This window comes from Sus scrofa, chromosome 17 (genome assembly GCF_054392235.1).
Source record: "Sus scrofa isolate SSC_HxYL_T2T_F1_AM1 chromosome 17, Sscrofa_HxYL_maternal_Yorkshire_Landrace_v2.0, whole genome shotgun sequence".
Classification (NCBI taxonomy): domain Eukaryota; kingdom Metazoa; phylum Chordata; class Mammalia; order Artiodactyla; family Suidae; genus Sus; species Sus scrofa.
The window spans coordinates 31,424,215-31,444,014 of record NC_139399.1 but is presented as its reverse complement, the minus strand read 5'-3'; the positions used below and the strand labels follow the sequence as shown (position 1 = coordinate 31,444,014).

At 41.6% G+C, this 19,800-nt stretch overlaps 1 protein-coding gene across 11 annotated transcripts in view; it reads right to left on the bottom strand.

Moving 5' to 3' along the window:
• MACROD2 (mono-ADP ribosylhydrolase 2) overlaps nt 1-19,800 on the bottom strand; it is a 2,051,375-nt gene that overhangs the window by 557,020 nt on the left and 1,474,555 nt on the right. For 9 of the 11 annotated variants that reach the window (XM_085004514.1, XM_021077531.2, XM_021077533.2 and 6 more), the window contains one exon: nt 5,631-5,704. In XM_085004514.1, coding sequence (XP_084860640.1) covers nt 5,631-5,704 — 74 coding nt within the window. Of the gene's footprint in view, nt 1-5,630; nt 5,705-17,736; nt 17,783-19,562; nt 19,771-19,800 lie in introns of those variants that run through there. The other 2 variants (XM_085004521.1, XM_085004520.1) reach the window with 2 other exon arrangements.

The following is a 19,800-nucleotide window of genomic DNA, read 5'->3' as shown; positions in this document are numbered from 1 at the left end:
CTGCCAAGAAGGAGAAAAAATAGTATTGGCACCAGAAGCTAAAGTTCCTCTGTGATCAATGATGAGGACAAGTGGCCACGCCCCTGGTTTTGTCATGTTAGCATCAGAACAGAGGATAGAGCTTTTGGGAGACTGAATGTCGTGTCTTCTGTGGATTCTCAAGTCTCTGATGGGGGAAGAGGAATATGTTCACCCTTTTCAGTACTTTGTGGATTGTGTATCTGAATGTTGGAAGGCGGGGGAGATGACAGAGAAACTAGCAAACAGTATCTTAACTTTTAAAGGATGACAGAGAAACTAGCAAACAGTATCTTAACTTTTAAAGTATGTCAGTAATGAGCCCATAACAAGTTCCGTTCCCTGGCTGCCTTCAGCTGACCTTGAGGCCCACACTATACTGACTAAGGATCAGTGCTGCTGGGACCTAGGCTTATAACAAGGTGCAGAGCTTGAGTGTCTGTTCTGGTGCCACACCAGCCCCCATACAAGCCCTCCAGAACATCAAGGGATGGCCTGCCACATCTGTATGCATGCCACCTAAGGCGACAAATGGCAATACTGTAGGTGCCTTGTTTCCCTCAGAAGGCACAGGGTAAACAGTTTAAATGACAAGTAGATGATATTTAACATTTTCAACAACAATCTGTTCATGCTAAAAGCGCAGTTAAAAAATACTACATGTTAGGCAAAGGTCCAAATGCTGCATTGTCATGAGGGGGAGAAAAAAAAACAAAAAACAAAAACACCAACTACTCCTACCTTCCTCCCACACAGAAGAAAACTGACCTTGGTTTTCCAAATGCACACCTGGGGTTTAATCCTGCCAATGACATCCAAAGACAAGCCAAATGCCCACTGAAGGCCTTGAAAGATAAATCAGAGTTTCCTCCCTTGAATTGTTTCTACCCCAGAACAGGGGGTTGGCTCATGGAGGAGGGATCTGTGGGCAGTAGACGAGAGACTAATGAATTCCCATCAACATAATGAACAGAGAGGATTTCTGGAAAATGCCATCCTCAAAAGATCTGTCAAGATGGAGCTGGGACCTGGTCTCTGTTGAAACACGAATCTCCTTTGGACAACAGCAGCCCACAGCCACAGCTTTCATTAGAGCTCCCAGAATGCTTTGCTTCTGCCCATCTATCTACTGCTTAATCACTGGCAGAGGGGTGGAGGACCAGGTTCCTATCACACCCCAGGTGAGACCCGATGGTTTCTACATTGGAAAATGCCTGGGGAGTTCCCACTGTGGCTCAGCAGGTTAAGAACTGACTAGTATCCACAAGGAAGCAGGTGCAATCCTTGACCTTGCTCAGTGGGTTAGAGGATCCGGTATTGCCATGAGCTGCAATGTAGGTCACAGACATGGTTGCCATGAGCTGCAATGTAGGTCACAGACATGGCTCAGATCTGGCATTGCTGTGGCTGTGGCATAGGCTGACAGCTGCAGCTCCGATTTGACCCCTTGCCTGGAAACTTCCATACACTGCAGATGTGGCCATTAAAAAAAAAAAAGTGCCCAGGAAACACACTTATCTTCCAGCTTGGAATCTTCATCTTTCACAGCTAACCGTCTAAGATGACTTCTCAGAAGATTTAACCACAAATGCCCTGAGGTGTTGGATGCTTGCTCCCTGGGGGTACTTGAAATTTCTCAACATGACCTCCATAATGGAGAAATGACTCACAGAGATCAAGCCATTTGTAGCTTTTAAAAGTGAAAGATATCCTCTTCTGCTACTGCTTTCTATGGAAAAGAATGACAAACACCTAACATTGCTCCAGAGACTGATAGCCCGATGCCAGATGAGTCCATGAGGGGGAACAACAGAACAGGCACCATGGAAACACTGCTTAGGCTGACTCCCAGGTAAGCAAGGGGTGCCTCAGAGCTGAGGAGGGTGGAAGTCACCATTTTATAAGGAGTGGTATTTTTAGAGGGCATGAAAAATGAGGTATGCATGAAACTGAAGATGGTAACACAGAGCAGCCACACCGAGCTATGAGTCTGGGCTGCATTTTCACTGTTCATTTCCATAACAACCCTTTATTTCACCCCTTTGCCCCTTTAATAAAGTTTCTACCTGAGAAGAAATGGGCACTGAGGGAAAGGTTATCACGCCACATGTTGTCAATTTTTTATAGCCAACTCTGATTTTCTTCTCTCTTGATTTTCTCAACTCAGAAGTTCTTAACTCTTAATTTCACCCCAAATGCCAGTAGGTAATTCTCCATCCCTCGCCCACCTCACGGCTGCTCCCTGGGTCTCTCTGCCACATGCCTTATCTCTGTAGTCATGATGTCCATTTCTTTGTATTTCTGTTTCCTGTTTTAAGATAATTCATCTCTATGGTCTTCACAGAGCAATAATTCAATTCTCAGTAGTGAGTATTCTCTTTTGTTTTTTCATTTGTCAAGATGTTATTCTACTTTTAGTTCTGGGAGGTCACTGATGTGTCCCAATTATATCCTCTAGAGGATTTGCCTTGTCTTATTATCATTAAGGCTCTGCTCTGCCTGTTCAACTAGCAATACAGCAGTGGGAACCAACTACACTATTTGTTCAGCTGGGTCCTTCAAGTGCCCAAGTCCTCTTAAATACCTGATAACAGTACCCTCATAGCTCAGACTTTGGGCAAATCAAACAAGAAGATGGTGGATGACAATGTGTTTTTCCCAGTCTGGTCCTCTGGACCCAAGTGCCTCAGTCAGGCCTCTCTTGATGTAGAAATATTTGATTTGTATAATTCAGTAGAATCAAATCAACTACTGTTCTGAAAACGTCTTTGCTAAATCTGATGCCGTTGCATCCTTTTCCACTCTCACTGTGTTCCAAAGACGACTCACCTCTTGCCTGGATTTACCGCAGGGGCCCTTTCATTATCTTCTCTTTTCCACTTCAACATCTTTCAAGTCCATTCTTAAGCATCAACCAGTCTTTGGTCATGTTAAAGGCAAATCTGATCCTGTCACCCCCTGCCCCAGACCCTCACTGATTTCCCACTAAAAGACTTTGAATCAAACTCCAAGTCTCTCCAGGGAACCACAACACTCTCCCATCTGACCCCAGACTCTTGGTCCAATTTGTCTCCTGCTATTCTTTCATCCCTCTGCTCCAACCACACTGCCTGTCTTATCATTCCTGCAAACAGTAAACTCATTCTCCCCTCAGGGGTTTCCTCTTGTTGTTCCCTCTGCAAGGAATGCCCTTCCTGAGGACCTCTGTGTGGGTTGGCTTGCTGCTTCCTACCATATAAATCTCTGCTCCAAGATTACAACCTCAGAGTGATCTCTACATTATCTAAAACCACATCCCCAATAACTCACAATACAATTACCCTGCTTTACTTTGTACTCTTTGAGCTATTTTCTTTGTTTATATTTCTCTTTTTCTAGACTATGAACATCATGAGGAAAAGCTTCCTTTGTTCAGTGTTCTGTCCCTGGTATTAGCAAAGTGCCTAGTGCCTAGTGGGATGCAATATTTATCACATGAGTGAACTGAAGAACAAATAGCTTCAACAATCAGGATGTCAAAAGAATACTACGACAAAAAGACAACTGAATAAGCTCTTTATTTTCTAACAAAGCAAACATTAAATCAAAATATTGCTAGATAGTCAACATGTATAACTTTTATCTATGTACTACCTCTTAAATTGATTAGGTACAACTTGACTTGTTCAAATTAACTGAAATTAGCCAATGCATCTTGAAATAGGGACCCTTTTGAAAGGGAATCAGCACAGGCTATGCTTAAAGTTGCAATGGCAGATATTTAGATTGAGAAATACAACTTACTAAGTTTTCTACAATGGACCCAAGAAATGAAAAGGATATGAAGGCAAAAGAATGGATTCAAAGATTAGACTAGTAAGGAGATCAGAACAACAAAAACAACAACAACAAAAAAAACCAGTAAGAAACCTTATGCTAACAAATATCTAGGAAAATAATGTTCTGAATAATTTATAGAGAATCCATCATGAGACTTTGTCAATGAGCTATAAACGTGACCCACGTGTTCATCCCTCATCATCACCTCCTGGATGTTTTACGTAGTTATATGCACTCTCAACATGTTCCAAGATGGCTCAGGTGAACCTCTAACAGTGATAAATATCATCAGATTATTATTTTAGCAGATATGATGGACTTACACCTATACACCAGCTCACCTATCAGTTTTTAACTCACAAAACACCATATTTTTGCCAATCAGATGGTATAGGCAAGGAACTTTTACTATGACCAACAGATATACTGAAGATTACCAGCTTCAAAGGGACTGAACCTCTTTCCCTGCCTCAGGAACACTGCACAGAGGAATGGCTGTTAAGAGTCAGGAGAGGCGAGTCAGACTCTTGGCTCTGAAACTCCAAAGTCTTGACTTCATCATTTGATTTTTTGATTCTAGATGAAGATGAACACAGCAATACCTATGTTCCCTAAGATTGCTGTGAAAATAAAATTATATATCAAATAAATGTTTTGTAAAATGGCTATTTTTTGTTATTTTTTTACTCTACTCCTTTGAGGCTACTCAAGTTATTTTCTCAATTGATGTTGTCATGTGTATAACTTGTAAAGGAAGAGGAAAAGAAGGAACAAGCACCAAAATGGCTGTTTGGCCATGTGGTTTCCTACTTAAAATGAACAATGGTTGTATCTGTATTTAAAATGTTGAAATTGTAGTATTAAGCCAAAAAAAAAAAAAAAAAGACACTGCTGTTTCTTCAAATATACGAAAGCACCAAGCTATTAGGAAACACCCATAGTTTGTTTCCATACCCAAACATTTCCAAAGAATTCATCTCTTTCCCAAGGAGAAAGCTAGATTCATTGGCCATCATAAATGGAACAGAATTCTTTATACACTGACATGAACATATGAGGATAACAACAAAATCAGAAGAAAAATGTACAATACCATGCACTATGTGAAAACTCTTTGCTGTTATAAAATGTTAATTGCTAAAACTCTGGAATCGAAGTCTCCATAGCATCTTTACTTATTGTATTGCTTTGTTTACTAGAGTTATTCTCTTGTTCATCCCTAAATATATCCCCTAAGATCTTACCAAATAAACAGAACAGAAAACATGATGAATACTCTGATGAAGGCATTTAGTTTCATAAAACATTCTCACCATGATGATTTAGCTATCAATTGCTCAAGCCCACCCCAATATTACACTCAGAAGTTGCTTTATAGAAGTAATTAGTTATAAACAAAGAGATCATAGGTTACTGACAAAATTACCATACACTAGGAATCCTCCATCAACAAGGATAACTGAACTCTTTAAGGAAAACAGTACAATTCCTCAATTTTTAATCTTAAAATCCACTCTGTTCTCTCTTTTACACAAAATCCATATTACCATGGCTAAATGAAACTGATTATTTTGCCCATCCTCACCACCAAAACCAGTCCATGGAATCCCTTCATTCAATTAATCACAGAAAAATATGCAATCATCCATGTAACTTGAAAGAAGCATGGTCAGCTAGCCTTGGGCTCCATGACTAGGTCTACCTGATATGTAGGGAAGAAACAATGTATCTACTTTTTGGAAACTGAATATCACATTATAGCATTTTGAATGTTTACTGTGTTGTTCTCCTACCTCCTGCTGATTCTTGACCAGCCATTCCTTAATGGTGCTGAGGGCAATGATGGCAGCAGGCTCATTTGGAAAACCTAAGTGAAGAGCAGAATAAAACACATTACACATATATTAAAAAAAAGACAAAGGCAGTAGAGAAGTCAATCATGGTATGATATTGGATTTTTCTCGTTTCTAAGTATTTGATTCAACCAATTAGCACTGAGGAAGACAGATCTTATTAAGGTATACACTATGCACTTCACATCGCAGGATATGAAGCCTGTGACTCTATACACAAGGCATTAAGGGGGCTGGTCCTACACCAGCTGAAAGCTAAAAGGCAATAAATAACTAATTGTCTCTTTGGTCCTACAACAGTATCTGTTAAAGTGTATTTACATTTTTTTAATAGCTCTCAGGACATTTTTCATATAATTTTCTCATAAGAGGTGTCAGATGAAGGTTTATGACCTTCAGTTTACAAATCAAGTAAATGTAGCTCAGAGCACATGTGTGAGTGACCCGAGGTCACCAAGGTCAGCAGTACTCCATCAATGAACAGACACAAGGCAGGGCAAACAACTTGTCAAATACCCATACCCCTGAAAGTGATTCCGTGGATTCATGGAAGGTCATGCTTGTTTCATTTGGGGCCATTGGAAATGATGTTTGAGATGAAGATATAAAATGACCCGATTTTGTAGTATAGGTTTAGTTTTAGAAGGGCAGGAACAGCAATGTACTTATAATACATCAGTGAACATGAGCACACATAATCAGAATTTCTAAAGCTTATCCTTTAACTTGTATAAACCAAACTCATTCAAGAACTTGCAGGATCATCAGACATTCTGCCAACAGAGATAAAAGTATGTGAAGGAATAAGCTTCTAAGTTAGTTATTTATGGAGCAGAAAGAAGAGATGAGCATGACTATTCCACTGAAACTACTGTCTTCAACCCCCCACTGGCTTCTTCATCACCAAGACCCAGAGCCTTTCAATCAGTCTTCATCTCTGCTATTAAATGTGTTTAAACTTTTTCATGTTTTCAGCATCCCTTCCTTTGTAGATTTTTTTTAAGTATGCAATTCGATGGTTTTTAGGGTGTACAGAAAGTTGTGCAATCATTGCCACAAATTCCAAAAGAGTTCCTCCATCTGAAAAAGAACGTCCATACCTTTTAACAGTCACTCCCCTCTCTCTCCTGTTCCCCCAGACTCTGACAGCCACTCATCTACTTTGTGTCTTTATATATGCAGATTCTCCTCCTGGATTTTTCCACCCTGCCTTCTTCTGTGTCTTCTCCCATCTGTTTGACCTCTCCCGGGCTCTTTTTTCTAGGAGCACCCATTAATGTCTGTCATCCCCAACATCCTACAGTCAGCTTCCTGAGGTCATGCTGCATTATCATCCACCAACATGTCCTCAAGGATGTCTTCTCACCAGAGAGGGCCCCTGTGACCTTGTTTGTGCAGATGCAGAAAGAGAGGTATGAGGCGTATTCCTCTACAAAAGGACTCTATTCTGGCTGTTAGGGCTCTGCCTGTGGCCTGACTTCTGGCCTAGTTACTGCAGTATTTCAGTACCTCCCCTTCTGGTAACTGGGTCCTACAGACAGCTTCACTCAGCAGTACCTACACCACTCCCTTTTCCTTCTTTCCTTTTTGATCTCATCCAAGGTCTGATCAGCTTTCAACGGACAACTGCAGTTAACTCTTGACCATGGTCCTTGGTCCCCTCCCCCTCCATGATCTTTCCAGCACATGACTCCCAAGTGATTCTTCCTCAAACAGAGTTACCAACACCTTACACAAAACAGTAGCCTTGGCCCCATTCTCCAGCTCCTGAACAGTAAACTTGAGTGCCTTAGTTTGGCATTCTACATTCCAGGGGGCCTTTATAAATTTGTGTTTTACTTATTTATTCTCTTCCCATGCTATTCTTCTCCAAATTTTTGATATGTTTTAGTACTTATATCATAAAATGTTAGGGCCATAGGAAGCTAATTAACACTCTAATGATGCTCAGTTGCAATGGCCATCAGCATTAACCTTTAGAAGACATAATTCCCCACAGAGAAATTACACCAGTTCTCCCAGAACCATGGCAACTGTGGTCACTTCTCAATTACTTGTGACCTCCTGGTCCCTTGCCCACATTCATCAAAACCTCTGGCACTGAGTTATAGTTTTCATCTCTATCTCAAGGCTTGCCATAACTCCACATGATTTCAACAAGCATGGAGCTGACCCACCCAACACCTGGCCTGCCAGTTCCCTGACCTGATCATTTTTGACAATATCCTTCAATCTACCCCCTCCTTAAATCACACCCTGGACCTCCATGTACTATTTCCAATCCAAAATGACTCACTCAAAACTTGTTCCCTCTTGAGTTTGTGCAACTACTTTCCAAGCCATGTCATTTACACGCACTTGAAGCCTGCTCTGTCCTCAAACCCTTCCGCAAATAAAGGCTAACATTTCACCCCTGAGTGGTCACATTTCTCCATTGTTCTCTGCTTTCTCCTTCCAGCTAAAGGGGCCTTCTTTCTGCTCTCTGAATATGGCATGGTCCTTTTTGCCTCCTTGCCCTAAGGCTTTGCTCATCCTCTTTCCTCTCTCTGAAATGACATTTCTCTCTTCTCCTAGCTTATTTTAACATCTGTCCCCTGCTCAGCTGTCACTCTGCCATAGAGGGCTTCTCCCATATGGATGACTACCCATCTCATGCTTCATGACACTACAGACCTTTTCCTCACGGCACTCACCATAGTTCCAATTTTACATTTATCTATGTAAATATCTGATTGTCTTCGTTGCTTAAAAGCCCTAAAGAGGCAAATGCCACATCTAATTTTACTTATCACTGTATCCCTAAAACACCACTGGCACATACAGGATGATCAATGAGTGTGTCTTGAAGGAATGGATTGTGGATTTGTGAACCTTTGTATTGACAGAAGGAAAGGCTAATTACTGGGGGAACAAGGGTGTTTAGCCCTAGGACATGGGGAGGGCCAAAGGATTCTGAAACATCCAAGCAAAATGACACTGAATCCACATTTCGTCCCCGAGGAAAGACTACTGAGAAGATGCATGTGAGGAAACAATTCCTCATGGGAAGACAAGCTGTAATTAAAAGTGGAGGAAAATATCAAGACAATTACCCCTGAAAATACCTCTGCTTTCAGTAACATTTATGTACAAGATAAAGTAAGATGTCCAGGGTCATAGCCACAGCACAGCCCTTTGTTCACCTAGCTACAAGACCCCACAGGTAAGACCAATGAATATGCAAGGATAGATTTCTGCCCAGGGTTGGGCTCCTGATGACAGGTGGGCTCCCTGTTTGGGGAGGTCTCAACTTTATTCTGGTCACCAGGGGACTTTTGTTCACAAGAGAAGAATGGCCCACAGGGGGAAGGCTACAGACAAGCTTCAGATAAATCACTGAATTAGATGACACAGAAAATCTCTCCCAAGTATGAGGGTCAATGAGGATGAACAAGCCATTAATAATTCAGAGCCAAGCATGCAGGGACTTACATGTGTGCCCAGGTGTGTGTGGAATCTGCTTCTGTCATTCCACAGCTACTTAGCTTTTCATTCATTAGGACAGATTATTAAAATTTATTTTTGTTGTAAATGGCAAAATTGACTTTACTGCAACATATGTAAGAGTTTTAAAATTTTATTTGTGTATTTCAGTTGCTTGCTAAATTTTATATGTATGTGTATTATATGTATATGTGTAGATATACATATAAACTATTCCCTAAATCATGATATAAAACATTTCCAACACCTCAGACAGCTACCTTGCCCAGGTCATCGTCTCTCCCACTAAGAACTGCTATTCTCTCCTCTATTATCATAGTTTTGTCTGTTTTTCCACTTCACAGATATGGACAATGTGTACTCTTTTTTGTCTCTAATTTGTTAGTACAATGCCTGCCTGCTTCTTTTATGGGTCCATACATCTGTGCTATCTCCATACACTGAGCAGAAGCACACTATTTTTCACTGCAGTGTTATATTCCACTGTCTACATAGTACACAATTTACTTATCCATTCTAATGTGGATGGACACTTGGGCTGTTTCCAGTATGGGGCTACTGCAAACAAAGCCACCATGGACATGCTTGTACACATCACTTGGTGAACACAAGTTCCTGTTTCCGTTGTGCACATACCAGAAGTCCATAGGTTATCTGGATGTTTAACTCTGACAGATTCTGCCAGTTTTCAAAAGCAGCCATACCGATTTCCACTTCCACCAGAAATGTAAGAAAGTTTAAAATAATGTATTTTTCCATCTTACTTAACCTGTCAAGATGTAGCTAATTATATTTTCTTGACCACATGTAAAGCCATTAAGGATAGCTTTAAGCTGATCAATACCTTTTATAGCTAGAGGCTCAGACACATTTTATGACTTGCCTGTTTTCTCTCTACAGAGCAATGAGTACTTAAACCAGAAGCGGAGAAATTCTGTCAACAGAACATCAAAACAAGAGAGGGAATGGGGGAGGAGTTCCCATTGTGGCTCAGCAGGTTAAGAACCTGACTAGTATTCATGAGGATGTGGTTTGATCCCTGGCCTCACTCAGTGGGTTAAGGATCTAGTATTGCTACAGCTGTGGAGTAGGCTGGCAGCTGCAGTTCCGATTTGACCCCTACCCTGGGAACTTTTATATGATCCACTTTCGGCACTAAAAAGGGATAAAGAAAAAGGGAGGGGGATAAAAGAGGGAAAACTCAAGAGGGGGGAAACTGAAACAGCAAGTTGCGTTTAAAATGCTTGTCTCCTGTGGTGCATAAAATACCTTTTTAGACAAACATTTTCTCTCAGTTATTACCCAATACTCTTTTTCATCAAGTTGTGGAAAGATACAGCAATGAAGACTCATTGAAGGTTCTGCCCAGCCACTGAACTACATGTTTGTTAGAACTGCTGAAAACCCAGAATGTTTTCAACACAATTAGAGTGAATCTGGTTTTGATCTTGCCATAAATGGTTTTCCCTTCTAGCTTTTTATTCTCCTTTGTTGTTAATTCCCAGTATCTTTAACTTTATCTAAAGGCACCCGCGGAGAAACAAAATATGTTCCCCTTTTATGAAACTCAAATATTTTCTACTAAAAATCTAACATATTCTACTAAAATATAGATAGAACTTTTTCTGCCAGTGTGTAATTGCCCTTTTTGGCAGAACTTCTGTTTTTAAACTTTAAGGGTGTGCTTATAGCTATAGACGGCTAGAACATACAGAGGCATACGGTAATGCCTTAATTATTTTTGAGAATTTCTTAGTGCTAAAAAATTAAGTCAAAGTGAACAGAATATCTTGTGCAATTAAGCCCTCCTCTCTCTCTTTCTTTTTATGGCCAAACCTGTGGCACATGAAGTTCTTGGGCTAGGGGGCGAATTGGAGCTGCAGCTTGTGGCAACACCAGATCCTTAACCCTCTGAGTGAGGCCAGGGATTGAACCCATATCCTCACTGACACTATGTCAGGTTCTTAACCTACTGAGCCACAAAGGGAACTCCTGATCCCTGCTTTAAAACATTAATCCCATCTAACATGGACAGTCTACCCAGGACCAGCCTCTCTCTTGTGTTTCCTCCCATCCCTTTCCAGCCCAATTTCTAGGAGTCACCTCTGTTCTAACTGTGGATACCTCTCTACCAGTTTTAAGAAAAAAATGCAATCTGGAGATCAATGTCCAGGCAAAGCTCACAAATGTAAAACATATTGTTTATATACTGGATAATTTCATTTTTAGCTGCACACTTTCTTGGGCAGTAGCCTTCACCTCAAAAGGTGTTTTGGTCCATGTTCTTGCCCTCCCCAACAAGGCATTTGGCCCAAGGCTGTGATAAAATTCCAACAATTTTATGGAATCATAAAACCCCATGCAAAGTACACATTATTTAGAAAGTGGGTGCCACACTCACCAGCCCTCAGGATGACTATAAGCACTGCATTGGGGTTGAATTACTATAAATATCCAGATGTAAGAAGCAATAGTTTTTCTTTTAAAAAAATCAGACTTGTGAATTCTACACATTAAATTCACATCCACTTTTACACCCTCCTTCCCCATCAAGTCTCTAACGAGGAAAGCATGCTTCTGCTTTTATTTTTTTCTATGTACACACAAACTGAAGTAAAACAAAAATATCATGCAGTTGTTAAACACGAGATTTCCAGAATTGATGGAACTCTAACTGTCCACTGGGTTTATTGAAACGTTAACATCCATTGACCTGGGATTATCAACACTGTGGATGCAAAACTACACTTGGCTTTTTTTTTTTTTTTTTTTTTTTTTTTTTTTTTTTTAGGGAGGATCCATAAATATTTTTCCATCTTAGCAAACCAAAGGGAACCAAAGGGACATGAAACAATACACGTTACAAGCTCAAATCAAACATGAAATGTAAGATGAGTTCTGTTTTTCTCAGAACATTCTTCCCCAGCCCTCCCTGAACCAACACACACACACATCCTGTCCTGGATAGCAAAGTGAGGTAAAGGGATGTAGATCAAGGGTCTAGTTGGCATGAGGAAATACTGAGCAAAGAATTTAGTTTTTTAAATCTCAAAACAAGGAGTTCCCTGGTGGTACTGTGGTTAAGGATCCTGCATTATCACTGCTATGGCATGGGTTCAATCCCTGGCCTGGGAACTGTCATATTCCTGCGGTCATGGTCAAAAAAAAAAAAAAAAATCTCAAAACGGGCTTCATCAACCCCCTCCCCAGGCCTCCTTCCAAAGCATAAAAGCAATTCTGACAGCAATGGAATCAAATTACTTGAGAGAAATGAGCTGAAGGAGATTCACCGTTAAGCAATCGCCAGAGCAGTCGCTCAGACAATTCTGGCTAAAGGCTGAGTTTCACAAAAGATAAAACAGGTGAAGTAATAAGAGTGACACTGGCCCCTGTTACCGCAGCAGGCATGGAAGCAGAATGCTAAAAAGGCTGTGGCTGGCTTCCCACAGGAGCACAAGGGTGAAGCTCCTGCAGCCTCTCAGGAGATGGTGGGGTCTTTGCTGTTGTGTCAAAGGACAAGGCAGGTTGTGTTACATGCATATACACACATAATATGGCTTATTAATAAGTTGGATCACTGCAGCATATGCTGATCATGCCCCCATGGCATGTGCCATCCTTGCATCCTGGCTCTCCTTACAACCCCTGGTACCAGTGGACTTTTAACTGTGGGTTCTCACTGTCTACCTCTGGGACAGGTCCATCGTGTCAAGGAATCAAGGCTACCATGAGCATCCTTCAACTCATGATTAATGAGAAATGGTGCGAACATGGCCCAGCTCACTCACCCTCGAGGGGATGAAGGCCAAGGTGCCCCCAGCTACCTAGTGGGTTGATTCCCCACAATGGCAAACTGCTCATTATCTTTGTTTGTTGTTTTTTGTCTTTTCTTGACCCTACTGACAGCATACTCAAGTTCTCAGACCAGGGATCAGCCACAGAAGTGACAATGCTGAGTCCTCACCTGCCAGGCCACCAGGGCACTCCAATAATGCACTCTTTATTGGAGTCTTTTCCTGTCTCTCTTCCCCACTCCTTTTCCTGAAATCACCTCACAAATTAACTACTTGCCCCCAAACCCTGACCTCTGAAATCTGTTTTGGGGAGAAGCCAAACTGTGACAAGCCATCAATGTCCATCCATGAACTTGAGAAAATGAGGTGTCATGTCTTTTTTTTTTTTTTTTAATGGGCCACACCTGCAACATGTGGAATTTCCCAGGCTAGGGTTTGAATCAGAACTGCAGCTACCAGCCTACACAATGTAGGATCCAAGCCGCATCTTCGACCTATGACAAAGCTCATGGCAACAACAGATCATTAACCCGCTGAGCAAGGTCAGGGTTCTAACCTGCATCCTCATGAATACTAGTCAGATTCTTAACCCATTGAGACACAAAGGTAACTCCTGTCATGTCTTATGTTGATATAACTCTTTCTCTAAACTTTTCTAATTATAAACTCTGGTGTATGCACAGTAGAGAAATGTTTTATGAATTACAGAACAATGTGGGGGGAAGTTTGGGAACTCACTGGTGGTCAGCATGAAAGCACAATCATATTTTAACTGGGGGGACTATAGAGGTCACCTAGGCCAGGCTTTCACTGGCAGGTGAAGGTGCCCCACTAGATAGCAATCTTAAAATAACAGTAAACTGTTGCTGTTATTGTTGCTGCCTCTGTTCGCATTTATTGAGAAATTATAAGTCACTCCATATTTACATGCATTTTCTTATTTAATATTCCTAATAACCCAATGAAAAGAAGGAGAGGAATGAAGACATGTTGGCTTCTAAATGGACAGTGACTTAGTGTATTGAGGAAAAGACTGGGCTAAGATGATTAATTTGTATTTACATCAGACTGCCAAGGGGCGTGCAAAGCTTAGTCTGTGTTATGCAAGTTTTACTGAACTTAGCATCACTCACTGACATGATGACCAATTTGGACCAGCATCTACTTGAAGAGGAAGCAAAGATGCTGTACATGACCATGGATGGATATGGCATGGAAGCCTAGGCTGTTCTTAGGAACCCTGCCACCACCTCTGGCTTCCTCATAAAATAGTTCAAACCCTCAAAACTCCCTTCCAGACATGGATCATCTTTCCCATTTTAAAGAAGGAAAAAAAAAAAAAAAACCCAACTCAGAAAACTCAAGCAAGGTACAGAGCCAAGTGACCTAGCCTGGGTCTGTCCATCTTCCTTACACCCACACTCCTGCCCAGTGCCTGGCATACAGTTTGTCCTCACATCTGCACAGAATGTACAGGCGTCACCATAATCTTCAGAGATTCCAATCCCAATGCAACACCGTTTAAAATTCCAGAGAGGAAATCAAAGTAGAGGCCCCTTTGGTCAGAAAGCTTGCAGCAGAGTGCCAAGCACAGAGCCCCCTGGGGGGACCATGCCCAATAGACCTGGGGTGACTGATGTTCTGCTCTTTGTCAGGTGGCAACACCCATCTGGCATTTAACGTCTTCACTACAGAGCATAAGTGAGACTTGGCATATGGAAGTTCCCAGGCTAGGGGTTGAATCGGAGTTACAGCTGCCAGCTTATGTCATAGCTGTGGCAATGTGGGATCCAAGTCATGTCTGCAACCTACACCACAGCTCACAGCAATGCCAGGGATCAAACCCACACCCTCATAGATACTAGTGGGGTTCATTACCACAGAGCCATGATGTGACCTCCAGAACCTGAGTGTGTGAAGCTCCCTGGCTCACGAGAGAACTTCTGTAACATCACACCTTTCCCTATGGCCCTGCCTTACCCCTTACTTTATTTCAACTTAGCACTGATTTTCCTAGCAGGGCCTCTAAGATTGGGCATAATGTAAAAAAGGAGAAGGAAAATCATACACTTCTCATTTTAATCTCCTCACACCCATTCTTTCATTTCACTTGACCTTACATGTGCCATAGCAAAAGATAGCCCATAAATTCCACTACATTCAGCCTCAGACCTGAGTTCTCTTGCTTTCACCTCTTTACAGAATTGTGAAACATGAAGTTTTCCTTTCAAGTTGCCTTTGCTCTGCAAAGCATGTATGAATGAGCAGCATTTTTATGGGACACAAGGTTACAATCTATGCAAGCTTCATCAGCTTCTCAAACTTATGAGTGCCAGCGTCTATTTCTAACGGTGTTTTTAAAATCAGCTTTTGCCTAAGGAATTATAATAATGACCTGAGAAATGGCTCATGAAACAAATTCTATTCTATGCAAGCTGTTCCTACTACCCTTGAATAAGTCTCTTAAGAAAGGTGATGAAAGATCTCAGAAACACCTGGAAACAAATGAATTTGTATGAAATTTTTTTTTAAAAGAACACTTTTCCTATGGGGTAATCGAGAGAGTTCATTCATGACATCACACTTATGTAGAAAACATTTATACTAGGATCTACTGAGAGATGGAAATGCAGTTCTCTCTTTGGAGCTGGTGCCATCTATGGTGCATGGACCTGGTCATCTCATGTCCATGCTTAGAGCCCCCAATGGTTTCCTCCTCCCTTATGGCCCAAAGTCCAAACTCCCTACTTTTTGACTTGCAGAGCACTTTTGTTGCCCTTGTCACAATCTGAAATGGCATTTGTCCCATGTGCTTGGTTATCCTCCATCCCGTTTACCCAATGCAATATAAGCCCCATGAGGCAGAACCCCAGTCTTACCATTTTTCCACCTTCAGGGCTCAAAACAAAATAGGTGGTCTAGAAGATAGCTATACATGGGAACAGGAGAAATATCCAGTTGCTCCAGTGCCGTGTGAGTTTCCCTTGTGTCCTGCAGTGATTTGAGGCCCCCTGAAGTTCAGGGAAATCAGCCCTCTCTCTGGAGGGCAAGAAAGGAATTCAATCTGTGCTTCTCTCCAGAGCCTGCTGGCCAAGACCCTCACACATGTCACTTTGGCACAACCTACAGGCATTGCCTAGGAGAATGAGAACTAGGTCCCTTTAGCTTTGGCCTTCTGTCACCTGCAAGTGGGCAAACATAGTACCTTTTTCAAGGACACATCAGCATAGAGTGTTGCTTAGCTTTGAGAGCCACTGACTTGTAGGCATAAAACTACCTGTGATCCAAAAGTTATGTTTTTAATGGCTGTACTTGCAGTATATGGAAATTCCTGGGCCAGGGATTGAATCTGAGCTGCGACTGCCACCTACTCCACAGCTTCAGCAACACTGGATCCTTTAACCCACTTCACTGGACCAGGGATCAAACCCATGCCTCCACAGTGAGCCAAGTTTCTAAAGTAGGATTCTTAACCCACTGTGGCACATTGGGAACCCCTCCTACTTTTAGGCCCACCCTGATTCTCAAGATTCTCCTGAAGGAAACAGGCTTAGGATGGTTATTATCGCTCCCAGCAGTGTTAACCTTGACCACCACACATGGAAGAAGATGAGTCCAACCCCTAAGCCCGGATTATCGCTTTTTACTCATCCATCTGATCGAGTTCCCGAAAGGCCCAAGTATGAAAACAGCCTTCACGATTCCAGGAATTCCTCTGAAAAGCTTCCTGGTGACCAACTCCACTGAGAAGACGACTCAGTGTGGAGAGTCTCTCCTCCTCAAGTGTGAGGGCTAAGACACTACCATCTGAGGTCTGTCTGAACTTGTCTCTGCTTCAGCACATGGACCTTTCCTACATAGCGGTGGTTCAGTTGATGGCAACTGTACTACAGTTCGACACCATTTACAATGGCCGCCACTGCTTTGCTGAGAGAGGCAAAGATTTAACACACTCTTAGGGATGAAGACTGTAATTAAAAATAAATCATTCAATGCGATTTTTGTAATCAAAAATTCATTATTTGCTATAATTGAAGTCCACTGGAGGGCCTCAGACTGAGTCATTTTCAAAGACATTCCCAAGATAAAGTGAGAAGTTCTGAAAAAGCCCATTTTGAGACAAAAATTCAAGTTTGATGTGAGCATTAGACTGCTGTGTCATTTTGATAGGTTTCTCTTTGAATGTGCTCGACTGTGTAAGTGTCCTCAGTCCTTTGCTCTTTTTTTGCCACACCCTTTGCCATCTGGCTTTGCAGAGCCTGAACCCATGAGTGGGGTGTTATTTCTCTGCCACACTGAGGTAGAGTTTGGCCATGTGAATTACCTTGGCCAATAAGAAGTGAGCAGAATCAATGCTTTAAAAGCACTTGCTGTAATGTAAAGAAGATGTACCAAGTAGGCACTGCCCTTTCAGACTGGCATCTGAAATGTGACAGTTGGAATAGACTGAACCCCAGTAGAAGTCTGGGCTCCAGACCAGGTTGGCCAGACCAAGCCCGGCCTCTCTTAGTTAAACTACAGCCAACCCACTGAGCTGTGAACAAGAGAAAAAAAAAATCCTATTTACTGTCAGCCACTTGGTTTGGGGGTGTGTAATTCAGAAAAGTCTGACAGATATATTGACAGCACTGGTGAACAACCTCAGCTTTTTTCTGAATCCCACTGAGGCTCCACAGCACCCAGTGGTTTGCATTAGTATCTTTGGGATATGGTTTCACCTGTTGACTGTCCAGCATCAAAGTATTATGTGCATCACAAAATCTACATACCAGTTCAAGGATTCAAAGAGGCACAGGACCTGGTTTAGGAGAAACCCTAGAATGAGGCAAAGAGAAGAGGTTTTGGAGTATTCCTCAGTGTCCACACCTGTAACAAAGCTATTCTCTCATTGTGAAGATTAAGTTGTTTAAGTCATACGCCCCTTGTTTCTCACAGGTTTTCCTTATTACTTTAAAATGTAAGGAAGCCGAAAAGTGTAAGAAAGCCTTGGGAGAATGCTGGCCAACACTGAAGGCCTGGAAACTAAGCACTTCAATGCGCCACTGGGGAGTGCCCTCAAGCACAGGTGTGTTCAATTTTCAAGCTTTGGTGTCTCATTATTTCCCCCAACAACTTGGGAGCAGACTTACAGTACCCGTTTTTCCCAGAATCCCTTTCTGATACTAAAAAAATGCAATTTTTGATGGGATACAGGTACTTAGATGAAGCATGTTTTCACAAAATAAACCTCATTTATGACAGCCTCTGAATAAGTTGTACCATATTTGCTGTAATCTAGAGTACCCACCTCCAAAAGAAGCTTACTAATTAACCGCCGCCCCTACCCCACTCCCACTCACAAATCACCACATTCCTGATTATTACAGCATCCCAGTAATAGTCATCCATTTCTTTAAAGAATCTAAAAGGATTTTGGAATGGCCTGGCCTGAACAACTGATGATTGACTGCCTAAGACTTTTTTATTTTTACTTTTTAGTATTTTATGTAGAATATCCCCTTCACTGGTTTTTGGATTTGAAAAGTTTACCCCCTGTAAGATACTGCTCCTCAGAATGCCTAGAGGGATGTAATTGGAAGTGATGCATGTACCATTTCGCTCAAACAGACAGAACCTGGCCCACTCCTCTCAACCACAGTGAGGCACTTGGGGGACTGTCAGTGTTTGAGGAAGGACAGAAGAATGAAGAGACCAAATAAGCCACAGAATTGTAGAACAGGAAAAGCGCATTTTAAATGCAAATTTCCCACAATGCTCATCATTGTTCATCTTAATAATGAATGATGGTATTTCACAAACCATGAGCTCTAGACCAAGTTTGTGGTGAAGTAATGAAATCCTAGAAGGGCATATTTCTCATCAAAAATCAATTTGTTCTCCTGCTTGAGCTGTGGTAAGCAAACACATGATAGCATAAAGTCGTAATGTGCCATGAAAACCTGCCGGGACCAGAAAAAAAAACTAGGATGTGCTTTTAGTGGTGATAAATATCCATTTAAACATACACATTAAAGATTTATTTTGAAGGATCTCTTCAGGAAAGTGGAACTTTTTGGAGACTTCAAGGTTTTTTTTGTTGTTGTTGTCTTTTTTGCTTTTTAGGGCTGCACCTGTGGCATATGGAGGTTCCCAGGCTAGGGGTCCAATTGAAGCTACAGCCACAGCAATGCTAGATCAGGCTACATCTGCAAACTATACCACAGCTCATGGCAACACCAGATCCTTAACCCACTGAGTGAAGCCAGGGATCAAACCCAAAACCTCATGGTTCCTAGTTGGATTCTTTTCCACTGTGCCACAGAGGGAATGCCCAAAGTATTCTTGATAGAAATGTAAAGTAGATAGATGCACAGTCTTTTACTTATGTAACACCTGATAAATTTTTTTCTTAAAAAGTAGAATGGCATTCTGGAATGTAGGGATCTTAGAAGTCATCGTCCCTTCCTAACAAGCAAAAAGCTGAACTGAAAAAAAAAAAACCCTGAAAAACAAAACTAGAAAAAAACAAAACAAAACAAAAAAAACTGAGGTCACAGGTCAAACTGCTATCTCTTTAAATTTGAGAGACAGGTGAATACAAAGAATCACAACTTACCTAAGCAGAAACCTCCATAGGAACCAGTACCATGGTAGCAAAGCCTAAACTAATTGAGTAATCCTTGGAGCTTGGAGTAGACAAGCGTGTGTCAACTTGTTGTTACCTGACTATCTCACTAGCTAAATGAGTTTATTCAGGAATTGTCCGAATAGTTGGAGGAAATGCAGACCAGGAAACAAAAGCTCTAGTAGACCACAGGAAACTCCAGAAAACACCCAGACTTACTTTTATATAG